The sequence below is a fragment of the Rhinolophus sinicus genome, chromosome 15, assembly GCF_057876585.1.
Source record: "Rhinolophus sinicus isolate RSI-liver-muscle chromosome 15, RSI-T2T, whole genome shotgun sequence".
Taxonomy (NCBI): domain Eukaryota; kingdom Metazoa; phylum Chordata; class Mammalia; order Chiroptera; family Rhinolophidae; genus Rhinolophus; species Rhinolophus sinicus.
Genome location: NC_142515.1, coordinates 74,451,962 through 74,473,783, shown reverse-complemented (window position 1 = coordinate 74,473,783; position 21,822 = coordinate 74,451,962). Strand labels below are relative to the sequence as shown.

At 50.8% G+C, this 21,822-nt stretch overlaps 1 protein-coding gene across 11 annotated transcripts in view; it reads right to left on the bottom strand.

Moving 5' to 3' along the window:
* The window catches only part of CELF5 (CUGBP Elav-like family member 5), a 45,514-nt gene extending 23,704 nt beyond the window's left edge, over positions 1-21,810 (bottom strand). For 5 of the 11 annotated variants that reach the window (XM_019744226.3, XM_019744230.3, XM_019744227.3 and 2 more), the window contains exons 1-3: positions 21,674-21,810; positions 18,304-18,958; positions 2,984-3,066 (exon numbers count right to left, since the gene is read on the bottom strand). In XM_019744226.3, the coding sequence (XP_019599785.2) occupies positions 2,984-3,066; positions 18,304-18,562 (342 nt within the window). In that variant the 5' untranslated portion in view covers positions 18,563-18,958; positions 21,674-21,810. The remainder of the gene's footprint in view (positions 1-2,983; positions 3,067-18,303; positions 18,959-21,673) is intronic. The other 6 variants (XM_088792265.1, XM_088792266.1, XM_088792269.1 and 3 more) reach the window with 2 other exon arrangements.
* Between the last annotated feature and the right edge of the window lie 12 nt (positions 21,811-21,822).

Sequence of the window (21,822 nt, the reverse complement as noted above, 5' to 3'; positions counted from 1 at the left end):
TTCAGGCCCCCTGTCTGTTTTGTAAATAAAGTTTTATTGGCACACCCATTCATTTACATGTTGTTTGAGGCTTTTATGTGGCTATTACAGAGACTATATGTCTGGCAGAGCCAAAAACATGTATTCTCTGATCCTTTATATAAAAAGTTTGCTGACCCTGGGCTTAGACTATTTTAGAAATATACTGTCCAACGTGGTAGCCACCCATTATATATAGCTACTGAGCCCTTGAAGTGTGGCTTGTGTGACCGGGCAATGGGGTTTAAAATTTTGTTTAATTGTAATTAATATAAATATAAACATAACTCTAAAAACTGATACCCAACTCTATTCTTGGAAAACCTTTAATTATGTTTAGAACCACTTGGGTATGTGAATCTCATTTCTCAACTGTCAATTTCATGAAATTGAGATGGGCTGAGAGTATATAATATGCACACCAGGTTTTTACACAGGATGAAAAAAGGAATGTGAACTATCTCATTAATAATTTTTATACTAACTACTCTGACTGCCTGTTGAAATGATAAGATTTTAGAGATAATTGGGTTAAAATGAAATATAGTATTAAAATTCATTTCACCTGTTTCACTTCCCTATTTTTTTTTATATTATTCGTTTATTGTTGTGGCTTTTTCTTTCTTTTCTTTTTTTTAACTTTTATTTATTTTAAATGTGTTTTTCCAGGACCCATCAGCTCCAAGTCAAGTAGTTGTTTCAATCTAGCTGTGGAGGGCACAGCTCACAGTGGCCCACGTGGGGATCAAACCAGCGACCCTGGTGTTATGAGCATTGCGCTCTAACCAACTGAGCTAACCGGCATCCCCTCGCGTCCCTTTTTAAATGTTGCTTCTAGAAACTTTAAATGCTGTGTGTGGCTTGCATTATGTTTCTAGTAGCGCTGCTCACCAGCTCTCTATTCTCCTCACCAGGGTTTATCCACCTGGGCACTATTGATCTGCGGTGGATAATTTTTGTTGTGGGGCCCCGTCTTGTGCCCCCCATCCCTGGCCTCTACCCACTCCATGCCAATAGCATCTTGCAGGCTTGACAATGACAAACTTCCCCAGACATCACCCAGTGTCCCCTGGAAGCAGAATCGCCCTGGGTTGAAAATTCCTCTGAGCCTAATGTAAACTCTCCCATTAGATAACAGAGGCTCTTATATGTTCTCAACAACATGCCGGACACCTGTCTGCCTCCGAGTCTTGGCACACCCGTCCCCACGTTGCCCCCATCTCCAACTGCTGCAATCCTCTCCATCTCCTGATTCAGCTCAAATGCTTCCTCCTCCAAGAGGTCATCCTGTTTGCCCTCTACTAAGTCATCCATGCAGGGCACCTGGTTCTCCCTGGTGACGCTGCCCCCACCCTTACATCTTGTCATTCACTGTGTGTGGTCACCCTCGTAGTGGGTTGAATGGTGGTCCCCTAAAAATATGTCCAAGTCCTAACCTTCACAACCTGTGAACGGGACCTTATTTGAAAAGGGAGTCTTTACAGATGGAATTGACAGATCTGGAGATGAGGTCATCCTGCATTTAGGGTAAGCCCTAACTCTTATGACAGGTGTCCTTAGGAGAAAGGCAGAGGGATATTGGCGAGATGTTGACATGGGGGAGAAGGCCATGTGAAGACAGAGGCAGGGATTATTGGAGTGATGTGTCTACAAGCCAAGGAACGTCCAGGGGCCACCAGAGGCTGGGAGGGAGACATGGAATGGATTTGCCTGGAGGGAGTGCAGCCCTGCTGTCACCTTGGTTTCAGATTTCTGGCCTCCAGAACTGTGAGACAATATGTTTCTGTTGCTTTAAGCCCCCCACTTGGTGGTGCTTTGTTACAGCAGCCCCAGGACTCCAGAAGTTGATCGAAGGGGGCTTTTGAAAGTGGAAATCAAACCAGGTCATTCCTCTGCTTGCCACCCTCCCATGCCCCAACCACCCCTGGAATAAAATCTAAACTTCTTACATGGCCCTGCCCCTTTCCCCTTTCCCCTCTTCCACTCTCCCCCTCACTCCCACAGCTCCACTCTGCTGACATGCTTGCTGTTCCTCAAATGCATCGAGCTTGGTTCAGCCTCAGGGCCTTTGCACTGGCTGTGTCCTCTGCCAGGAATGTCCTTCCTGCAGATAGTGCACGGCTCCCTCCCTCACCTCCATCAGGTCACCTCCTCAGAGAGGCCTTCCCTGATCACCTGGCCTATCTAGAACACCTTGGCATGTTCCTCCAATACACCAGGTCTCCCACTGTTGGCTGTACTGTGCCCATGTTCCCAGCATTGACAGCTATAGGTGCCACTCAAGCAGCCCCTGAATACCTTTGAATACCTTTGATGCTGCAGGGTCTCTGAGAACTCCAGAGGGGGAAAGGCAAGCTCCACCCCCAGAGCCACAGACCTCACTGTGATTCCTTCAGTTTCCATCAAGATGTGCTGCCTGGAGACCAGGCTCGTCTGGCTCAGGGGGACGCCCCCATCCTACACTGGGGGCAGGAACCTCTTGCCCACCCAAAGAGGAGAAGGCTGACAAGAGAGACTCAGCAGGGACAGAGCCTGGCCTGCCCTCCCCTGGGGATGAAAACACTGCCCACGCAGCTCCTGCATCAAAGGACTCTAGCTCTATTTACTTCGATGTTCCTCCCACATACCAGGCACAGTGCTGCCTCAGGGCCTTTGCATATGCTGTTCCCTCTGCCTGCTAATGCTTCCTCATCTTCAGGTCGCAGGCCAAAAACACTCCCACCCTGGGCCAAGTCCTACTTGCACAACCACACACAACCACTCTGGTGGGTACAGGGTCCAACATGCAGTAGGCATTCAATAAATGCTCACTCTGGTCATCATTTCTGCCCTCTGCATCTTATACCTCTTTCTGAGTCCAGAGGCATGTGGGCTTCATAGCTGATCTCAAAAGGGGCTTCGGCCACCCCCCAGGCTGACAGCAGCCCCTCCATTCCCCCAGCCCCAGACAGCACCCAGGACTCACCCCAGGCAAGGTCTTCTGTTCGTGCAGGGCAGTCTGAGCTTTGATGGCAGAGTCCCTGGCACAGTAGGTGAGAAAGGCACAGCCTAGAAGGGAGAGAATTGTGGGTTTAAGAGACAAGGACACTGTACACCTGTATTAATAGCAGCGTGATTCCAAGAAGTGGCAGCAACCCCAGTGACCTCAATGGATGATGGATAAACACAGTGTGGTCCATCCATACAGTGGAATATTATTTAATCTTAAAAAGGAAAGAAATTCTGACATACGCTACAACATGAATGAGCCTTGAGGACAATATGTTCAGCGAAATAAGCCAGACACAGAAGGACCGATACTGTGTGACTATACTCATAGGAGGTCCCCAGAGGAGTTAAATTTGCAGAGACAGAAAGTAGATGGTGGGAGCCAAGGGCTGGGGGAGGGGGAGGGGAGTTAGTGCTAAATGGAGACAGAGTGTCAGTTTGGGAAGTGAGAAAGTTCTGGAGATGGATGGTGGGGATGGTTGTATAACAAGGTGAATATGTTTAATGCATCTGAACTGTACACTTAAAGATGGTTAAGATGGTAAATTTAATATTATGTGTATTTTACTACAATAAGAAAATTTGGGGGAAAAGGAGGAAAAATGGTTAAGATGGTAGATTTTGTTATGTGTAAAATAATAAAAAGGAGGACCCTGAAGCCACCTTTTGCGGGGCGGGGGGGAATGACAGTAGCAGTGTTCAGCTCCCCCCACCCCAGTCCCCAAAGAGTGAAACAGTAAAGGACAGAGAGGAGACCAAGCGGTTAATTAAGTCCATGGCTGATGCTAGATGAAGAGATACTGAAAACACTGGGCTGGGCGAGGTGGGGTTGGGGGAGTGGACAGAGCAGCAGCTGCCCAGGGGAGTCCAGTGGGGAGGGCACCAGCAGCGCCAAGGAGCCAGAAGAGGCCCCATCACTGGGATTAGGAGCAGTGGGCTCTGCCACTGACCTGCTTTGTAGCCTTGTATGGGGCACTGTCCTTGTCTTTGCCTCAGTTTCCCCCACCAGCGAGGATGGTCCGAAAGTGCCATCCGATGGACCAACCAATGGGGGGGCGGAGCCAGATGGGGTGTGGTTCAGAGGCAAAGGGCTGGGCCAATCAAGAGAGGCAGGGAGCAGGGCCGGCCCTGAGGGGTCCAGAGTGAGGGTGTGATTGGACGACTCCCTGGGGCTGAAGGGGGGATGGAGGGGGTGTGCGAGGTGTGGGAGCCACAGAGATAAGAGGTTGAGAGAGACAGAGACAGAGAAGTAAGGAGAGAGAAACGCCCAGAAAACGACCAACGAGATCAAAGGTATTTTGAAAGATGTTTGCCGGAGGAGGGGTGAGGTCCCCTGGGATGGACACAGGGGTCTGGGCCTTGCCTCCCTAACCTCTGTGGGCCTCATTTTCACTGCCTATGAAATGAGACCATCATTCGCTGCTCCGATGCTGTTGGACCCTGTGTCCTTCATCCCCAGCTTCCCCCACTCATGGTCTCTGTCTCTCTGCTTCCCCTTACCTTGGACCCCTGTGCAGAGCTCTTGGAACAGCTCTGTGATGCCCACTTTCACCCCAGGCAGGAGCTAATTAGAGCTATGACCTGCTGGGCTGCACTCACCACAGGGCCTGCTTTCACCATCTGGGCTGGGTGATGGGGAGGGTTCCCTGCCCAGGCCTCAGAGGTCCCCTGGAACCCTGGGGAGGGGGTCACTGGGCAGAGCTGTGCACGGTTTCTAGCATTTTAAAAACCATTTGTAAAATGTAAAATGGTGTACCCATTGTGGAGAACAGTTTGGCAGTTCCACAAAAAAGTTAAATACAGAATTACCATACGATCCAGCAATTCCACTCCTGCATATCTACCCAAAAGAACTGAAAACAGTGACTCAAACAGAAATTTGCGCACCCATTTCACAGCAGCATTACTCACAACAGCCAAAAGGTGGAAACAACCCAAATATCCATCAACAGATGATGGATAAACAAAATGTGGTCCACCCATACAATGGAAGATTATTCAGTCCTAAAGGGAAGGAAGTTCTGACACCTGCTACAACATGGACGAACCTTGAGGACATTATGCTCAGTGAAACAAGTCAGACACAAAAGTATAAGTACTGTATGATTCCCCTTATAGAAAGTCCCCAGAGGGGTAAAATCCATAGAGACAGGAAGTAGGTGGTGGTGCCAGGGTCTGGGGAGAGGGAGGAAAAGTTAGTGTTTAATGGGGACAGAGTTTCAGTTTGAAAAGATAAGAAACTTCTGGAGATGATGGTGGGGATGGTCGCTTAACAATGTGCTTAATGCCACTGAGCTATACACTTAAATACTGTCAACTTTGTATGTATATTTTACCACAATAAAAGAATTATAATTGGGATATATTACAAACACCACCACCCCAAAAAGCACAGAACATGTAAGTGTACAATGTAACAAATACAGTCATGTGACCATTTCACAGATCCAGAAATAGAGCACGGCAGCCACCAGAAGCCCCAGTGTTCCTCCCACCCTACAATAATCTCCTTCATTCCCAAGAGGTGATTGCTATCCTGCTCTTGTGATAACCAGGTCATTGCTTTCATCGTGGTTTCCCACCCCACATGCATCACTAATCAGAGTAGTTGAGTGCTTCTCAGTGTTGAAGTATGTAAATGGAATCATAGCACATGTCCACTTTTGTGTCTGGCTTCTTCCACTCAACAGTAGGTGGTCATGTGTATCAGGGATTAATTCCTTTTTGTTTCTGTGTAATATCTTATCCCATGAATATACTACAAATGGTTATCCATTCTTCTCTGGATGGGCATTTAGGCTGTTCACTCTTTAGGGCAATCATGATAAAGCTTCTATGGAACATTCTTGCATATATATTTTGACGCACAAAAGCATATCCAAGAATGGGACTGCTGGTGATAAGGTTGGTATATGTTTAGCTTTAACTGAGTCTTTCAAACAGTTTTCCAAAGTGGGTTGTACCAATGTATAGCCCACCAATGGGGTCTGAGAATCCTATTAAATGCTTCATTCTCACCAATTTGGTTTTTTCAGGCTTTTAAATGTTAGTCATTATGGTGGGTGTGTCACTGTATTTCAGTGACATTGTAACATACACTCCCAGAGTTATTAATGAAGCTGGGCGCCTTGTTGCTTTGTAGTTCTTTACATATTATGTGCACTTAGCTGTTTTTGGTTATGGGTGATGCAAACATCTTCTCCCGATCCATGACCCATCTTTCTATTATTTTTCTGTGTGTGTATTTCTACTTTCTGAATTTAATTCCCTAAGGTCTTCAGGAAAATGAGAGATGCTAAGACAACTAGTACTAAGACCTGAGAGAAATTAGGCATGGCTGGGAAGAAATTGGGCTGCAGTGATATGTAAAATAGGGGCAGAACCCTTCCTTCTTGGGTCCTTTCTTGCCTGTGGAGCCCTGCCTGCAGAACAGGGAGTGTGCTGGCCCTGGGAGGGTAGGAACGGACCCCCGAGCAACCTTCTGAGGCCATCATCCTCTGAGTCTGGAAGTTATGCTGCAGAGGAAGAAACAACAGACGTGTGAGCCGCTGTCCCTGGTGCTGAAACGTTTCCCTGTTCTCTTTGCCCAATCTCTTCTGGGCTTCTTAGTTTTTCTTTTCTAATTGGTGAAAGTGTGTGATGTTTACCCGATTCTGGACAAACGGAGCCTTGGTTTTAGTTCCTGACAGGGCTGAATTGTTTTTCCCCTCCCTCCAATTCATATATATGTTGCTGTCTTAATCCGCAGGACCTCAGATGTGGTCCTTATTCGGAAATAGTCATTGCAGATGTAATTAGTTAAGATGAGGTCATACTGGATAAGGGTAAGCCCTAATGCAATAGAACTGGTGTGCTCATAAAAGGGGGAAAATCTGGACACGGAGACACACACACAGGGAGAACGCCATGTGAACACAAAGGCAGAACCCCAGGTGATGGATTGACAAGGCAAGGAGCAGTAAGGATTGCCAGCAGCACCAGAAGCTGGGAGAGGGTCCTGCATCAGATTCTCCCTCAGAAGGAACCAACTCTATTGACACCTTGATCGAAGACTTCCAGCCTCCAGAACTGGATCCTCTGAAAGAAACCTCAGCCCACTCAATGCTCACATCAGGCGAGCCTTTCACCCTGATTCCAACCTTGGCCACCCCTACCCCACATACCAGCCCTGTCAACCACAAGGGGACTGAAGCCCAGTGTCCAGCAGCCCCTCCCCCAGCTGTCTGAGCACTGAGGATGAACTGAGGGGTGGGGCAGGTAGAGGGCAGTCCCACCTGCAAAAACCGGCAGGCAGAACACTCAGCACTTGACAATCCTATGGTTCCCTTCACATCCACCCCCATTTTCAAAGTCTGGACCAGGGCTGGTCGGGGGAGGGGAGGTCAGTGCCCACAGATCTCTTGAGACCCAAGGGTAGAGCAGGGACCAATGGGGGAAATTCTCGGGGAGCAAGAGATTTCCTCCATGTAGGGAAGTTCCCCAATGACTATATCTGCCTTATCACAGCTCTCTTGGTAGGGAAGGAGCTCCCCATCCCTAAAGGTAAGCAAGCAGTGGCTCCACAGAGAGGAAACTGTCTGTAGGGAGTCTGAGGGTCCCACTTAATGCCAAGATCCTCTGCTCTCTGCTCCAAGATCTGAGCTTTTGGGATTTCATGATTCAAAATTGTAATAATGATAATAATAGTCGATGTCCACTGAGCCCAAGGCATCTTATGGGGGTACGTCACCCATATCAACCCTTTGAATTCTCAGACTAGACCGAGATAATGGCACTATTGTTTCTATTATTAGCCCCATTTTACAGATGGGAAAACTGAGACACCAGCTGTGGAGTCATCTGCCTGGTGTCATCGAGTGACAGGGGTCAAAAACGTCTGAGTTTCAGAAAATTCCAGGGCACTAAGGACTACTTTAGTTGCTGAAGCTTGTTACACTAATCGAATGGCCTAAAAACGTTTTTAAAATGAAAAGAAAAAACTGGTTTTCCTTCTTACTATTTATAGTCCTTATTTTCGTGCATAAGTCTGGGGGTTTTGTCACTTCCCAGGGAGTTTGGTACATCCAGGATGGACCTGATGGGTGCTGGCCATGTCCCTGGCTGTACCCTGACCCTGTCCACACCCCACATTTGGCCTTTCACTGACCACCTTTGAACATACAATTTCCTTGGTCTACACATCCTCACCCTCATCTATGTCTGGCTTATTTCTCCTCAACCTTCAGGTCCCAACTGAGTTGCCCCCTCCTCTGGGAAGCCTCCCCATCCTCAACTGATATTGGGTGAGACACCTCATGGGCTTTTCCTGTGCCTGTGTGTCCCCCATCACAGTTCTGGTCACTCATGCTATAACTGCCGAGTCGTGTGTTATTTGCCCTCACAGGACTGTAAACCCCCTGAGGGTGGAGACATGGTATGTCCCAGTCACCCACGTGTCCCACCCAGCACTGGGCCTACCACACAGTGTGTACTCAGTAAGAATTTGGCCACTGATCATGGTCTCCATCCTGGTCCAGCCCCATCTCTCACATGCACAGGGGCAGTTTCCTCTGCCCTGGTTCCCCAGCTTCCATCCTAGCCCCCCAGTTTGTCCTTTCCACAGCAGTCACCAGAAAGTGCCTGTGAGCACCGAGTCAGGTTATGTCCCCACTCTGCACACAGCCCTCCAGGGCTCCCAAATCCCTCTTGGTAAAAGCCCAAATCCTCCCTGTGACCCACAGAGCCCTGCACGACCTGCCCCCATCTCTTCCCTCTCTCCCCCTCTCATACTCTGCCGCAGCAACGCAGGCTTCCTCACTGCTCTTCCACCACACCAGACATGGTCTTGCCCCAGGACCTTTGCACATGTTCTGAAATGTGCTTCCGCTAGACCTCCAGATGGTTCACTCTCTCACTTCCTTCAGGTATTGGCTCAAATGTCCTCTTTAGTGAAATCTTATTTGAGCACATGTTTAAAATTACACCCCTCAACCATCCCCCACCCTGTTCTATTTTCTTCCAGTGTCCTTATCACCATCTCACATGCCATATATTCTATTTGTTTATTTCTGTCTCCCCCAATGAAATGTACCTTCCACGAGGACAGGGTTTTTTTATGTGTTTTGTTCAGTGCTGGATCTCCAGTATCTAAATAGCGCCAGACACACAGTAGGTGCTCAATAAATGCTTGTTGATTGAATTTATTTTGTTTCCAAACTGACCTAATATCAAGACCACCTCCTTAAGGGCAGGGACCACATTTGATCCATCTTTATCCCTCCCCTTCCCCTCCCATGCCTACCACAGGGTCAGTCAACATTTTCTGAGCACCCACTATGCACCAGCTGCACTGGGGAAACAGATGCAGGAAACACACCCTTGTTTCTCTTCTCTCTGATCCCCAACATCTCCTCATCTCCCCAGCCAGGACCCCAACCACGACCAGTCATGTGACCCCCCCATCTCAAATCTTTTGATCCCAAACCTCTGCGTGCCAGTACACCATGTTCTTGGTCTTCAACTTCAGCTCTATAATCTAGTGGCAAAAGAAGGGGCTCTAACCCTGCCCAATGCCTTTCTGCTGTGTAATCTTGGGCTAGCCACTTAAACTCTCTGAGCCCCCATTTTCTCATCCATAAAATATAAGTCATACTACTATCCATTAAGGATTATAGGAAACACTCCCTTGCTGTGGGGCCATCTCTCCACCAGCCACCTGCCCCTGGCCATCCTCTCCACCAACTCCTCCACCCTCTCATCCTGAGGCTGTCCCCCACTTTGCTGAGAACAATGAGGTTGATGGGTCCTTTCCCCTATTCACTGTCCCTCCCCACACTTATAAATTCATCAGTTCCTGCCCAGGAGGGCAAGGACTCACACTCCTGGACCCCACCGTTGAAAGCACTGTCTCCTGCTGACCTCTGACCTCCATGGCTGCTGCTCCTCAGACTTTTTTGTTGCCTCCTCCTCTGTCCTAGCCTTCCATGTTGGGGCCTCTCATGGCTCTTCTGGACACCCACCAATCTCCCAACAGCCATCTTGACTCCTCCCAGGGGTGTAGTCACAATTACTGAACCAATGATTCGCTCATCCTTAGACCCACCCATCCACCTGTCCATGAAACCATCCATCCACCTATCCATCCACCCATTCATCTATCCATCCACTCATCTACCAACCATCCATCCACCCACTCATCAACCCAATCCATCCATCTATCTATCCATCCATCCATCTATCCATCCACTCATCCATCCATCCATCCATCCATCCATCCATCCATCCATCCATCCATCCAACCATCCATCCACTCACTTACCCATCCACCCTAGAGCAGGGTCTCCCTCCTCAGCACTGCTGACACTGGGGCTGAATCATTCTCTGTGGGGGAGCACCCCGAGTACTGTGGGGTGTTGAGCAGCATCCCTGGCCCCACTCACTCAATGCCAGGAGCACCCCCAGTTGTGACAATCATGGATGTCCCCAGATATCACCCAGTGTCCCCTGGGAGCAGGGTCGCCATGGGTGACACCCACTTCACAAGAACCCTCCCTCTTCCTCACCTCCCCACCCCCACCAACAATAATGATAATCTGACATCTTAAATATGTCTCCAGCAAGATCCTCCTCTCCATGCCCATGGCCCAGGCCCAGCTCAGGCCTCACTCTCTCCCACCTGGGTCACAACTGGCCGCCTCTATGACTTTTGGCCTCCCACCCTGCCCCTATCCTTCTTCCACATAGGCCACAGGAATAAAGAAATATTCCCCCACCCAGCTCTGATCTGACTATGTCTTCCCTAGCTCTAAACCCTGCCACAGCTCCTCAGTGCCCTCAGGTCAAAACCAAGATTGCCAGTCTTTACAGCCTTCCCCAACCTGTCATCTGACCTCTTCTCTCAACATTTCCCTCCACTGCCTTAACTTGGATCCTCTTGTAATTCCCCAGACACAGTCTCCTTCATGCCCCCAGGTGCCTGACTTTGGAATTCCAACCCCTCCCAAATATCCAGCTGCGTTCTAAGGCTCTCTGTTCCTCAGCTTCCCCATCCAAAAAATGGAAGACCCAGAGTCCACATTCTCCAGATTCTGGAGAATGATCCCCTTAGGGGACCCTGTCCTTCTACTGCCCACAGCCCTCCAGGGCTCCCACCTCCCATGGGGCAAAAGCCCAAGTCCTCCCCGAGGCCCACATGCTTCTACACACTCTGGCCCAGTTACCTCCCTGCCATCTCCTCCTCCCTCTCTCCCTTGCTCACTTTGCTCCAGCCACACAGGTCTCATCACTGTTCTTGCAACATGTCAGACTCATTCTGACCTCAGGGCCTTTACACGTACTGTGTCCTCCTCCTGGAATGCCTTTCCCTTGGCTTTGGAATAACAGCTTTCTTATCTGTCATTCAGGTCTCATCCCAAATGTCACCTCCTCAGAGAGGCCAGCTTTGGCCACCCAAGGTAAGTTGTCATCCTCAACACTCATCTGGTTTTGTTTCCTTCACATCAACTCACTCCTATCTAAATCTTATTTATGTGTTTACTGGTTTATTGTCAGTCCCTCTTCCCCACTGGATTGCTTGGTGTGCCCAGAGCCTACCTCAGTGCCTGGCACATCATAGAGACTTGATAGCTGTTGACTACCCATCTGACTGCATGGCTATGTATTGATACGAACAATGTGCAAGACATTACTCAGAATAATTACATTCATTACATTATATAAGTGAATTACAACTTTTACAACTACTCTGTGAGACAGCTATCAATACTCTTTCTCTTACAAATGAGGAAGCTAAGGCTCAGTAAACATGAAGTGGCTTGTCCAAAATCACACAGAAATAAATCAGAGCCGGGAATGGAAACCACAAGTCTGTCAACCGGCAAAGCTGATGGGCATTCCCATTCACCAGGTGAGGAAGAAGGTGGTAAATGTTGGGGAGATGTCCATCTTCTATCCTTCAGTCCACACATCCATTCATCCATTCCTCCATCTACTTACCTGTCCATTCATTCATTCATCCACTCATCTATACATCCATTCCTCCATCCATCCATTTATGATCCATCCATTCACCCACCCATCCATCAATCCATTCAGCCTTCCATCCATCTACCGACTCTGTCATCCACCAGTGCATTGATGCATCTACCGATCATTGCCATCATGCATCCATTCATGCCTACATTCATCCACTCACTTATTCATTTCTCGCTCGCTCTTAGCCAGCCCACCTTCCCACATCCCACCTCTCCTCCATACTTCCATCCTCTCATTCCCTCATGCCATTCACATGCTCCACTTCCAAATTGCAAACAAGACGCAGTCCCTGCCCTCAGAGAGCTTACGTCTAAGCGATGATCTCCATGACCCCAGACCAACAAGACTACTGCTAGGTCAGTGTCTTCCATGTCTAGCAGCCCCTCCCTTTGGCCTTGGTCACCTTCAGTCCGAGGACAGACAGACTCCCTGGATGGCTTTCACCCTGAGTCTACATCTCTACAATCTCCTTTTCTGCCTCCTCTATTATCCTTCCAAAGTGGGTCAAGGCTCAGGCTGGGAAGTGTGATGCCTAGCTATACTGCTGTGTGATTTGGGGCTGGGTGTTGGCCCGCTCTAAGCCTCAATTCATTACCTGATCCATGTGGCAGAGGGGAACCTGGTTCTTTAAGAACCATTGCCATCTGAACACATCTGCTCTTTTGCATTCCTCTTTTCCCACACTGTGATCCTTGCCCTGAGGAGATTTCATTTTATCCATCCAGGTGTGTAGGAAGTGGACATCTCCTGAATAAGGCTCAGAGGCTGGAAAGAGGCTGGCGGTGGCAGTGGCAGGTAACAGGACATGAAACTCCATTTCCATGCAGGTCTGAGATCCTCCCCTGCTCTAAATTCTTCCATGGCTCCCTAGTGGCCTCAGGAAAGAGTCCAAGCTCAGTCCAGCATCAGAGGCTTTTCAGGGTCCAGCTCATGCTGACTTTCTGGCCTCATCTCCCATGCCTCACCTAATTCCTCCTCTACTCCAGCTGTGCCCCTTCATACCTCCAGGGCTTTGCAAACCCAGTTCCTTCTGCCCATATCCATATGGACAGAGACATCCACCTAGCTGACTCACTGCTGTGTTTCACACCTATCATAGGGCCTAGAACACAATAAGTGCTTCTGTGAATAAATAAATGAAATGCTTTCTCCTCCTGCAAACTCCTATTCATCCTTCAAAGCCCAGTTCTAATGCCCCTCCTCCATGCAACTGGATTCCCCAGGCAGAGTCCCTGATTCCCTATCCAGATCCCTCAACCTTGCATCCCTCCCTCAGACCCAGCCCTGACCACTATGACTGTAGGTGTCAATGTCTAGTTGTCTCTCTCTATCAGAGGACCCTTGGACCTCTTTTGCCCAGTATAAGGCAAGTCTCCAAATGGCTTTCAGGAAGTGCTGACTGACTGAGTGAGTGAATGAATGAATGAGTGAGTGAGTGTGGTCCTACTACATGTTCATGATGGCTAGGTTCTCATCTGCCAATATCAGGGGTAAAAGAGATAGGAACCTATTTCAGAGATAGCTCCTGCGTCCACTCCCAATGCCAGAACCTTTCAGAAGAGTCCTGCCATATAAGCCCCACATCAGAAGGGGACCCTGGGGTTCCCAAGACCCTTTTCTTCTTTCCCACCAGGGCAATAGCTTCATCTTCCCCCCACCTGAAGCTTCCAGAGTTAGTGCTCCTCTGGGCCTTTACACATGCTGTTCTCTCTGTCAGAAACACCTTTTCCCATCAACAGATCCTTCTCAGCTGAGTCACATAACATGCCTAACTCCCACTGACCAAGCATGAACCAAGCATGCTAAAACCTTAACTGCCATTCCCATCCTCACCTTCCGAAAACCCTCTGAGATGGGAGGCCCCAATGATCTCTCCATTCTATAGTGACAACACTGAGGTTGAAGAGACAAAGACGCCTGCCCAAGTCCACATAGCCGGTAAGATGCAAAGAAACACCAAGCTCTTAATTGCTCTCCCACACTGACTACCTCCTCCAGGAAGCCCTCTTGGCCCCCATACCTGCAGGGGCAGGGCCTCCTCTGGGTTACCCCTGACGATGTGTGTGTGTTTCCACCATCATAGCCCTGCCATCATCACCTTGCAACCTCCTGGCTCCTCACTGTGTCCCCTCACCAGACTGGTTCTGGGCTGAGGAGGGGTCTGGTTGGTGTCCAACATTGTATCCTGGGTTTAGAATGGGGCCTGGTACACAGCAAGTGCTCAGTAAATGTTGGTCATGTGGGTAGATGGATTCATATCTTGCTGACTCCCACAGAAATTCCTGTGTGCATGGAATCCTCGCTCCACACAAATGCAGGCACACAGTATGTGCTCAATCAATGTCCTCTGCCTGATGGAGGGCAGAAACGATGTCACAGTCACTTGTAAGGCCTCGGGAGCCTCATAAAAGCCTGTTAAATCAATGAAGAATGAGAGGCTGGGGAAACTGAGGCACAGAGCGAGGTGTGCCTGGCACAAAGCCATATAGCCAGCCCCTGTGGCTCACGCCCAGCCCCCCTCCCCAGCCACTATCCCCTGTGCTGCCCCAGGGAGAGTGACTCCTTCCTGGGTACCCCGCCAGGCAGCCCCTGCCAGCAGCCTAGCCCACCGTCTCCCTGGGGCTGGCACGTCACACTCGGAATCTCACGCCTCAGAGCTCAGCGTGCTCTAGCCTCCCCTCCTGCCACTGAGCAGAGCAGCTGGTGCTCCCATGGAAACCACAGGCCCCCCCCAGACCCCCCCACCTTCACCAGCCCCCCTTACAACCTCCGCTTTAAGACAAATATTGTCATTAACATGCAAATGCATATGCGATTACCATAAATGGGAGGCAGGGACAGCGGCAGCGGCCAGCGAGCCCTATCGCCAGGGTGGGCATTAATAGTCAGCTCTGATCAGGGGAGAGGGACACCTCAGGGTCACTACAGGCACCCAGCCCCCTTGGAGGGAGAGTCCTGGAGGGGGCCTGTTGGGGGCTAGAGGTGGATGATGACGACACCAGCCACTGGGAGCCCTATCCCAGCCCCCAATTCCTGGCCTGAGCCCCTAGTTGAACTGGGGGAACTGGGGGCGGTCCCCTTTCTCTGGAGGAAGCACAGATCTAGGGGATGGGAGTGGGCCTGGGCCTCCCTGCTCCCCCTTCTCCATCTCTCTCTCTTACTCCCACCCTCTCTTCCTCTCCTTGTGTATGTGGAGAGGGGGGACTCCCTCTGTCTCTCCCTCCCTTTCTTGCTCCCTCTGTCTCTGTCTCCATCTATCTCTCTTAAAAACAAAAAAAGTCAGTACCCAGGAGCCTGCTCTCTTTCTGAGGATCCCTCACTTCTTGCTGTCTCCCCAACCCCTATCTGTCCAATCCCCAGATCTCAGGGGCTCCACTAGCTCCCTTGCCTTTCTCTTGGTCCCAGCAAGACCCCCATGGCACAGGCCCTTAGGAATTGGAGTGCCCGTCCCACTCCTGGCTGTGGCTTTCAGATGTCACAGTCCCCTCTCCCACACCATCTTTGAGGAGCCTCACTCTCGGCTTGGTGGAACCCTTCCTCACACACATTTACTTCTGCTTCCCCTGGTTTGGGAGGGAGACAGGTGGGTGACAGCGGGGAGGGCATTTCTGGTTGGTCCTTGGGACCCAGTAGTTTTCCCCTCTGCGTCTCAGTTTCCCGTTTATATGGAATGTGCTGATGTTTGCAAGCCCCCCTCAGTGGCGATCCCTTTGATGGGGGATCAAACAGGCTCCTGAATGTGGAAATCAAGGGTGATATGGTCATGAGGATAATGACGACACTGGGAGGTCACTGCGACCACAGTGGATGTTTTCACTTAACCCACTTTGGCCCTTTCAGCTGCCCTGGTGCCGAGTTTCATGGGATCTCCCAGCATTCAGTGGCCCAGAAGGCTCTGGGGGGGATTTAATTTATCTCCACCCCCTGGGGTCCACAACCTCCACACCTGCTGCTCTCTGCCAGTACTAACAGGGGGCACTCTGGTCAGTTGGCTCCCCAGAAACTACACCAGTTAAGTATTAGTGGGGGAGGTCCAGGGACCCCTCAGACTTCCCATTCATTATTCCACCTCCCTTTGCCTGAGGCCCAGAGAGGGGCAGCCACTAGCCAGAAGTCACACAGCTGAACCCCAAACACAGGCCTCCATTCCAGTTGCACTTCAAGACACCCCCACCTCCAGCTTGCCTCCCACAGTGAGGTTCCTCCAGGCCCAGCATGGGTGGGACTAGGAGGGGGATCTATTCTTGACCTGAGGGTATTGGGGTGGACAGCAGGGGAAGCCTTCCATCCTTGCTACCCTCAGGCCCTGCATCCAGGACTCAGACTAGCCCAGGGCCCCTGTGAAGAGGAGGGTGAGAACTGGCTGTCATGGACAGGCTGCTTCCTAAATGTTCAGCCTCCAAAGAAAGAATGGGAAAGACCCTGAGACATCCCCCCCAGCCCAACATTCTCCAGCCAGAAAAAAATAACCCTACATTCATGGGGCCCTGCTCTGCTGACAGAAGGGGAAGCTGAGACTCCGGCCCAGGTAAACATTCAACCACAGCCCCCCCCACCTCTCCTTGCTTGGGGGGGGGGGTGTCTTTCCAGGGGAGATTTAAAAATGAGAAAGGGTATATCTCTATAACCCATCTGTTTCCCTGACCCAGAGTTCTCCAGCAGCCTTTCAACATTTGGGGGGCCATGTGGACAACCCCCCCACTCCCATCAAAATCTTTCTAGAAATAGGCCCTTCCGATATACCAGGGGGTGAGGGCATGTGGACAGAGCCCTCTACACAGCTGTGGACCCCTGAGCTGGACTCGTGGGCTAGAGTGAACCCTCTGCCCTCCTAGGCCACATGGAGGAGTTAGATTTTCCAAGCCTTTTTTTTTTTTTTTGGTGATGGTTGGATTTGAAAAAAGGTGGGGGATGGGAGGTGTTTCTTTTCTCCCCAGGGTACCAGCTGAGGGTCTAGTTGAAATGAAAGGCCTGGGTTCTGTCCTACCAGACTCTCCCTATGGTCTGCTCCCACCCATCACTCATTCATTCATTCATTCATTCATGCATTCATTCAACAAACCTGTATTCATGATTACCATGCCTGCAACACTGAGGGGAGGATAGGGATAAATGGATATGAACTAGGTCATAGGCCCTAGTCCACCCCGAAGGCCCCCGAGGCCAGCCGGACCTGCCACAAAGCCTCCACCATCCCCAGCCTCAGTCTCCAACACCCAACAGGAGAGCTGTCAAAGCCACCCCAATTCAGACTGGTCCCCTGATCTGAGCCCAGGGCTGGGGCCACAGTCCCTGGGCACCTGCTCCCAGCATACCATCAGAGACAGAATCAGGTGGGAGGGAGGCAGGCAGGCCTCCCCAGCCCCCTGCCTCTCCCACTGGCTCGCAGGCCTCCCACGCCTCCCCTGTCCACCCCAGGACCTGACTCTACCAGATGGACGGTCCAGACTCATCATCATTGGCCTCAGACCTCAACACATTGCTAACAGGCTTGGCCAGTTTTAACTTGAGCCAAAGGTGGAGGCAGGGAGCGGGAGGGCAGGGAAATGGAGGGGGGATGCTCATCCAAACAGAGAGGGTGGGCAGGGGGGAGAGCGAACGGTAGCATTTGAACCACCCAAGGCTGGCTGTGCCCCCAGCCTGGCTCAGCTCCCTGTGCCCCCCAACCTCCTCCTGTTTTCTTTGTAGTTACCGATTAGCCTGGGGTCCTGGGCATCCGTGTGTCCCCCGAGGCCAGCCGGACCTGCCCCACCGGCCTGGCTTTGTGAAAATGACCAAAGCAATGGAGTCCAGAGGTGCAAAGTTCCCCGATGGTGCCTGGGGAGGCCGAATGAATGGGGGGGGGAGGGTGGCTTTCAGGCAGCTCCCCCAGCAAAGGGGCAGGAAAGAGTGGGTGAGGGAGGGAGGAAGGGGTGGGGGTCTGGGGGAATAGAAGGGAGGAGAGAGAGAGAGAGAGAGAGAGAGAGAGAGAGAGAGAGAGAGAGAGAGATGTTGGGGGGGAGAATGGGAGGTAAAGGGAAATGGGAGAGTAGAGAAAAGGAAAGAGAGAGAGGGAGAGAGGATGCCGGAAGGTGGGGAGGGAGGGAGAGGGGGCGGAGGAGGGGAGGGGGCCAGCTCAGATCTGTCAGCTGCACCCCCAGAGAGGGGAGGAGGGGTGGGTGGAAGGGGGGAGAAATGATGCTGTGGCAGAGGCAAGCAGTGGGAGGTGAGGAGAGGAGGGCTGGGGGAGAGAAGATGCCGGAAGGTAGGGTGGGGAGGAGAGGGGAGGGGAGGGGGGGCGCCCACCTTTGTGCATGCCCGTGTAGGGGTCTTTGAGCACCGTGAGCTCATAGATGCGGCCGAACTGCTCGAAGAGAGGCTTAAGGTCCTTCTCGTCCAGGTTGCGTGGGATCTGGCCCACGAAGAGCTTGATGGCGTCCAGGTCCTTCATGCCGTCGGGCTGCCCCCCGGGGGGCTCGGGCCCACTGCTGCCCACAGGCGAGGGACGAGGCTGCAGGAGCTGCTGTTGCTGCCGGCGCGCCTCGCTCTCCGTCAGGCGGGCCATGGCGGGCGAAGGCGGGCGGCGGGCGAGGGACCGAGCCGGCGGCGGCGGGCGGCGGGCGGACTCGCAGCTGGAGCGACGGACGCCGCCTCCCGCCTCCCTCCCGCCCCGTCCCCGCGCCCTCCTCCCTCTTGAGTACGCCCGCTCGCTCCAGCATCAGGACCACAAAAGGGCGGCTCCGCAGCGGCCCCTGGCGGCTGGCGCGCGCATCGCCATCCCGCCTCCCACCTCCCGCGCGCATCCTGTACCCCTCACCCCTCAATCCACATCCGCGTCCTGGCGCCCAGTCCAGGCAGGGAAACTGAAGCCAGTGGGTCCGCAAACCCCGCCTTCTGGGTGAGTGACGGCGGAGCTTCAGGCAGGACAGACCTGGCTTCCCGGTGGCACTGGCTCCTCCCACTGATAACAACAGGAAAATTAATAAAAGTAGTGCCCAGTCCTACAGGATGCGTAGTAGGCATTTACTGGGCTGCCCTTGGCACTTTTAAGTATACAGCTCATCAATAATAATAATAATAATAATAATAACAATAATAGCAACAAGAAAGAACACTTTGATAATACTATGTGCCAGGCACTGAGCTCAGCACTTCTAAGTTTATAACTTACAGAATAGAAATAGAAATCATTGTGTTATAGCAACAGCAACCAGTAACACTATGTGCACACACTGTTCAAAATATTTCAAAGGATACTGACACATTTGGGCCAACCGCTCTATGAGTATCATATCGCCCCTGCTTAAAACTCTCCAAAATTGTCCTAAAATTAAAGCTGTGTCCTCTGTTCAGTCTTCAAGGTCCTACACGACCTGCCCTCACCTCCTCCCTCTCTCCTCCTCGCTCAGTCTGCTCCTCACACTGCACGGGCCTCCTCACTGTTCCTCCAACACACCAGTCATGGTCCTGCCTCAGGGCCTTTGCATAGGTTGTGCCCTCTGCTCGGAATGCCCTTCTCTCAAATGGTGCATGGCTCATTCTCCAACCCCCATCACTTTCTCTGTCTACCTTCTCTAAACTCGTTCAGCCACCATTATTACCTCCTTTCTCAGCCTTTCTTTTCCCTCCATCGCATTTATACCCATTTTAATTTAATTCTAATATGCTGTATATTCACTGGATTATTGATAAAGCACAGAAGTCTTTCTAGGAGCCAAGATCTGTGCTAACTGCTTGACTTACACAAAGTCATTCAATCCACACAACAAACTCCTGGCGTGATTACAAATAAATAAACAAGATATTTTTAGACTATAATAAATGTAATGAAGGAAACAGAGCTAGGTGAGTGGAGGGAAGGCTTCGGGAGGAAAATTCAGGGAAGGCTGTTTACAGAGAGAACTTTGAGCTGGTGAGCATGGAGCAGCAAGTGTAAAGGCAGGAAGTGTCCTAGCAAGCTGGAGGAACAGTGAGGACACTAAATTAGGGAGAGTCCCACACTGAGCGATGGTTGGGGGGGGCAATCTACCAATCCTGATTTTATCTTAATTTCTAATTTATTTTCTTTATTTTAAAACAAAGACAAAATCAGTAACAATGCTGTGTTGACCAAAGAAAAACTCAGTAATACTGAATTCGATTGAAAATGTTGACATTTTACTCATCATGGATTTTTTGGCATTAATTTTAATTTTAAAAATGTTGCACTAAAATATTCTTTATTGTGTTCATTTTAATTTTAAAAACATATTGCAGTAAAATATTATTTATCTTGATGACCGAGTTTTTTGGCACGCCCTTAAACTTTGCTCCCCAGGAAAGCTCAGCCCAGCCCCTGCCCATTCCTCAAGCAACCATTAAAAGATAAGTCTGTTCCTATACCTGTTTTACAGAGGGGCAAACTGAGGCCAAGGTCACCTGCGAGAGTTCACACAGTGAGAGTTCTGGGATTTGAACCCAGCCAAACCTGACTCTGGAGTCCACACACTTCCCAGCACTGCACACTGTCTTCCCCAAGGCACCGCCTTCCACTTTAGGCAGCCAAGCCTCGGTTTCCTTATTTGTCAAGTGGGACTAAAGAGTGAATAGGGTGAAGCTTTCGGCATGGATTCAGTGAGATAACGGGCGACCCTTAGCATAGTGCCTGGGACATACTTAGCGTTCAATAAATGTCTATTGTCATGACTGTTACAGGCAGCCACCTGACCCCACCCCCAGACAGGAGCAGGGTATCAGGGTTAGGTGAGGAGCAGAGCCAGGGTGAGGGGTCATGGCCTCCCAACAGCGCTCCACCCCTGGTCCCTGGTTCTCAGCTAGCGGCCCCAGGCTGAGCTGGCAGAGCTGAGCCGGAGAAAGGCTCCGTCTCCATGGAGACCCAATCAGGATGCTCAAAGACTTGTGGGCTTTTGATGTGCTGGAGAGTCGTTAAAAAGAATAAAAATAAAAACCCACCAGCCCTCCTGTGAGCCAAAGATGAATTTCCTCAGCCTCTTTCTTCCACCCAAAACAAACTGGGGGGAAGGGACAGGGAGGAGCCCAGTCTAGCTCAAGTGTGACCTCCAGGAACTTAAATTCAGCATCCTACCTCCTGAACAATACTCATCTCTGGAGTTTATTCCCTGACCCAGCTGACACAACTCAGCAGTATCAGGGAACGGGTAAGGGTAGAGAAAAGTGAGGCTGCATGCCTGAAAGCATTTGGAGCCCAGGAGGCGGATTCTCAATTATTATTAGCCAGAGAACACCTGGTCACATCAGCCTCATTGTAGGAGGCCCACAGTTTGAGCTGTTACTAAAGAAGCACTGAGGGTGGGAGCAGAGCCTGTAGGGGGTGCTGGGTCAAAAGTTGCTTGGCTCTCTGAACCCAGTTCCTCATTAACCTGCCCCAGGGCCTTTGCACCTTAGTGTTCATCTCCCAGAATGGGGTTTCTCAAAATACTTACATAAACTTACATAATCTTAAAGGAAAACTGGACATATTGGGGGTCATATTGTTCTCTGTGGGGGCACCCTGGGCACTGTAGAGGTTGAGCTGTATCCCTGGCTCTACCTACTTGGTGCCAGGAGCAGCTCCAGTTGTGACAACCACAGATGTCCCCAGACATCGCCCAATATCCCTTGAGGGGCAGAATCACCCCGGGTAACAACTGCTGATGTGGACAGGTAAGGCGCTTACCTCAGCAGAGGGGCTGGGTTGGGGACAGGGGCAGGGTCCCCCTACACTTCTCACACGTGCATGTGCCAGCCTGGGTGTCCTGCTAAGAATGCAGAGCCTGATCCAATAGGTCCAAGGACTAGGACTTGGACTCTGCATTTCCTCACAAG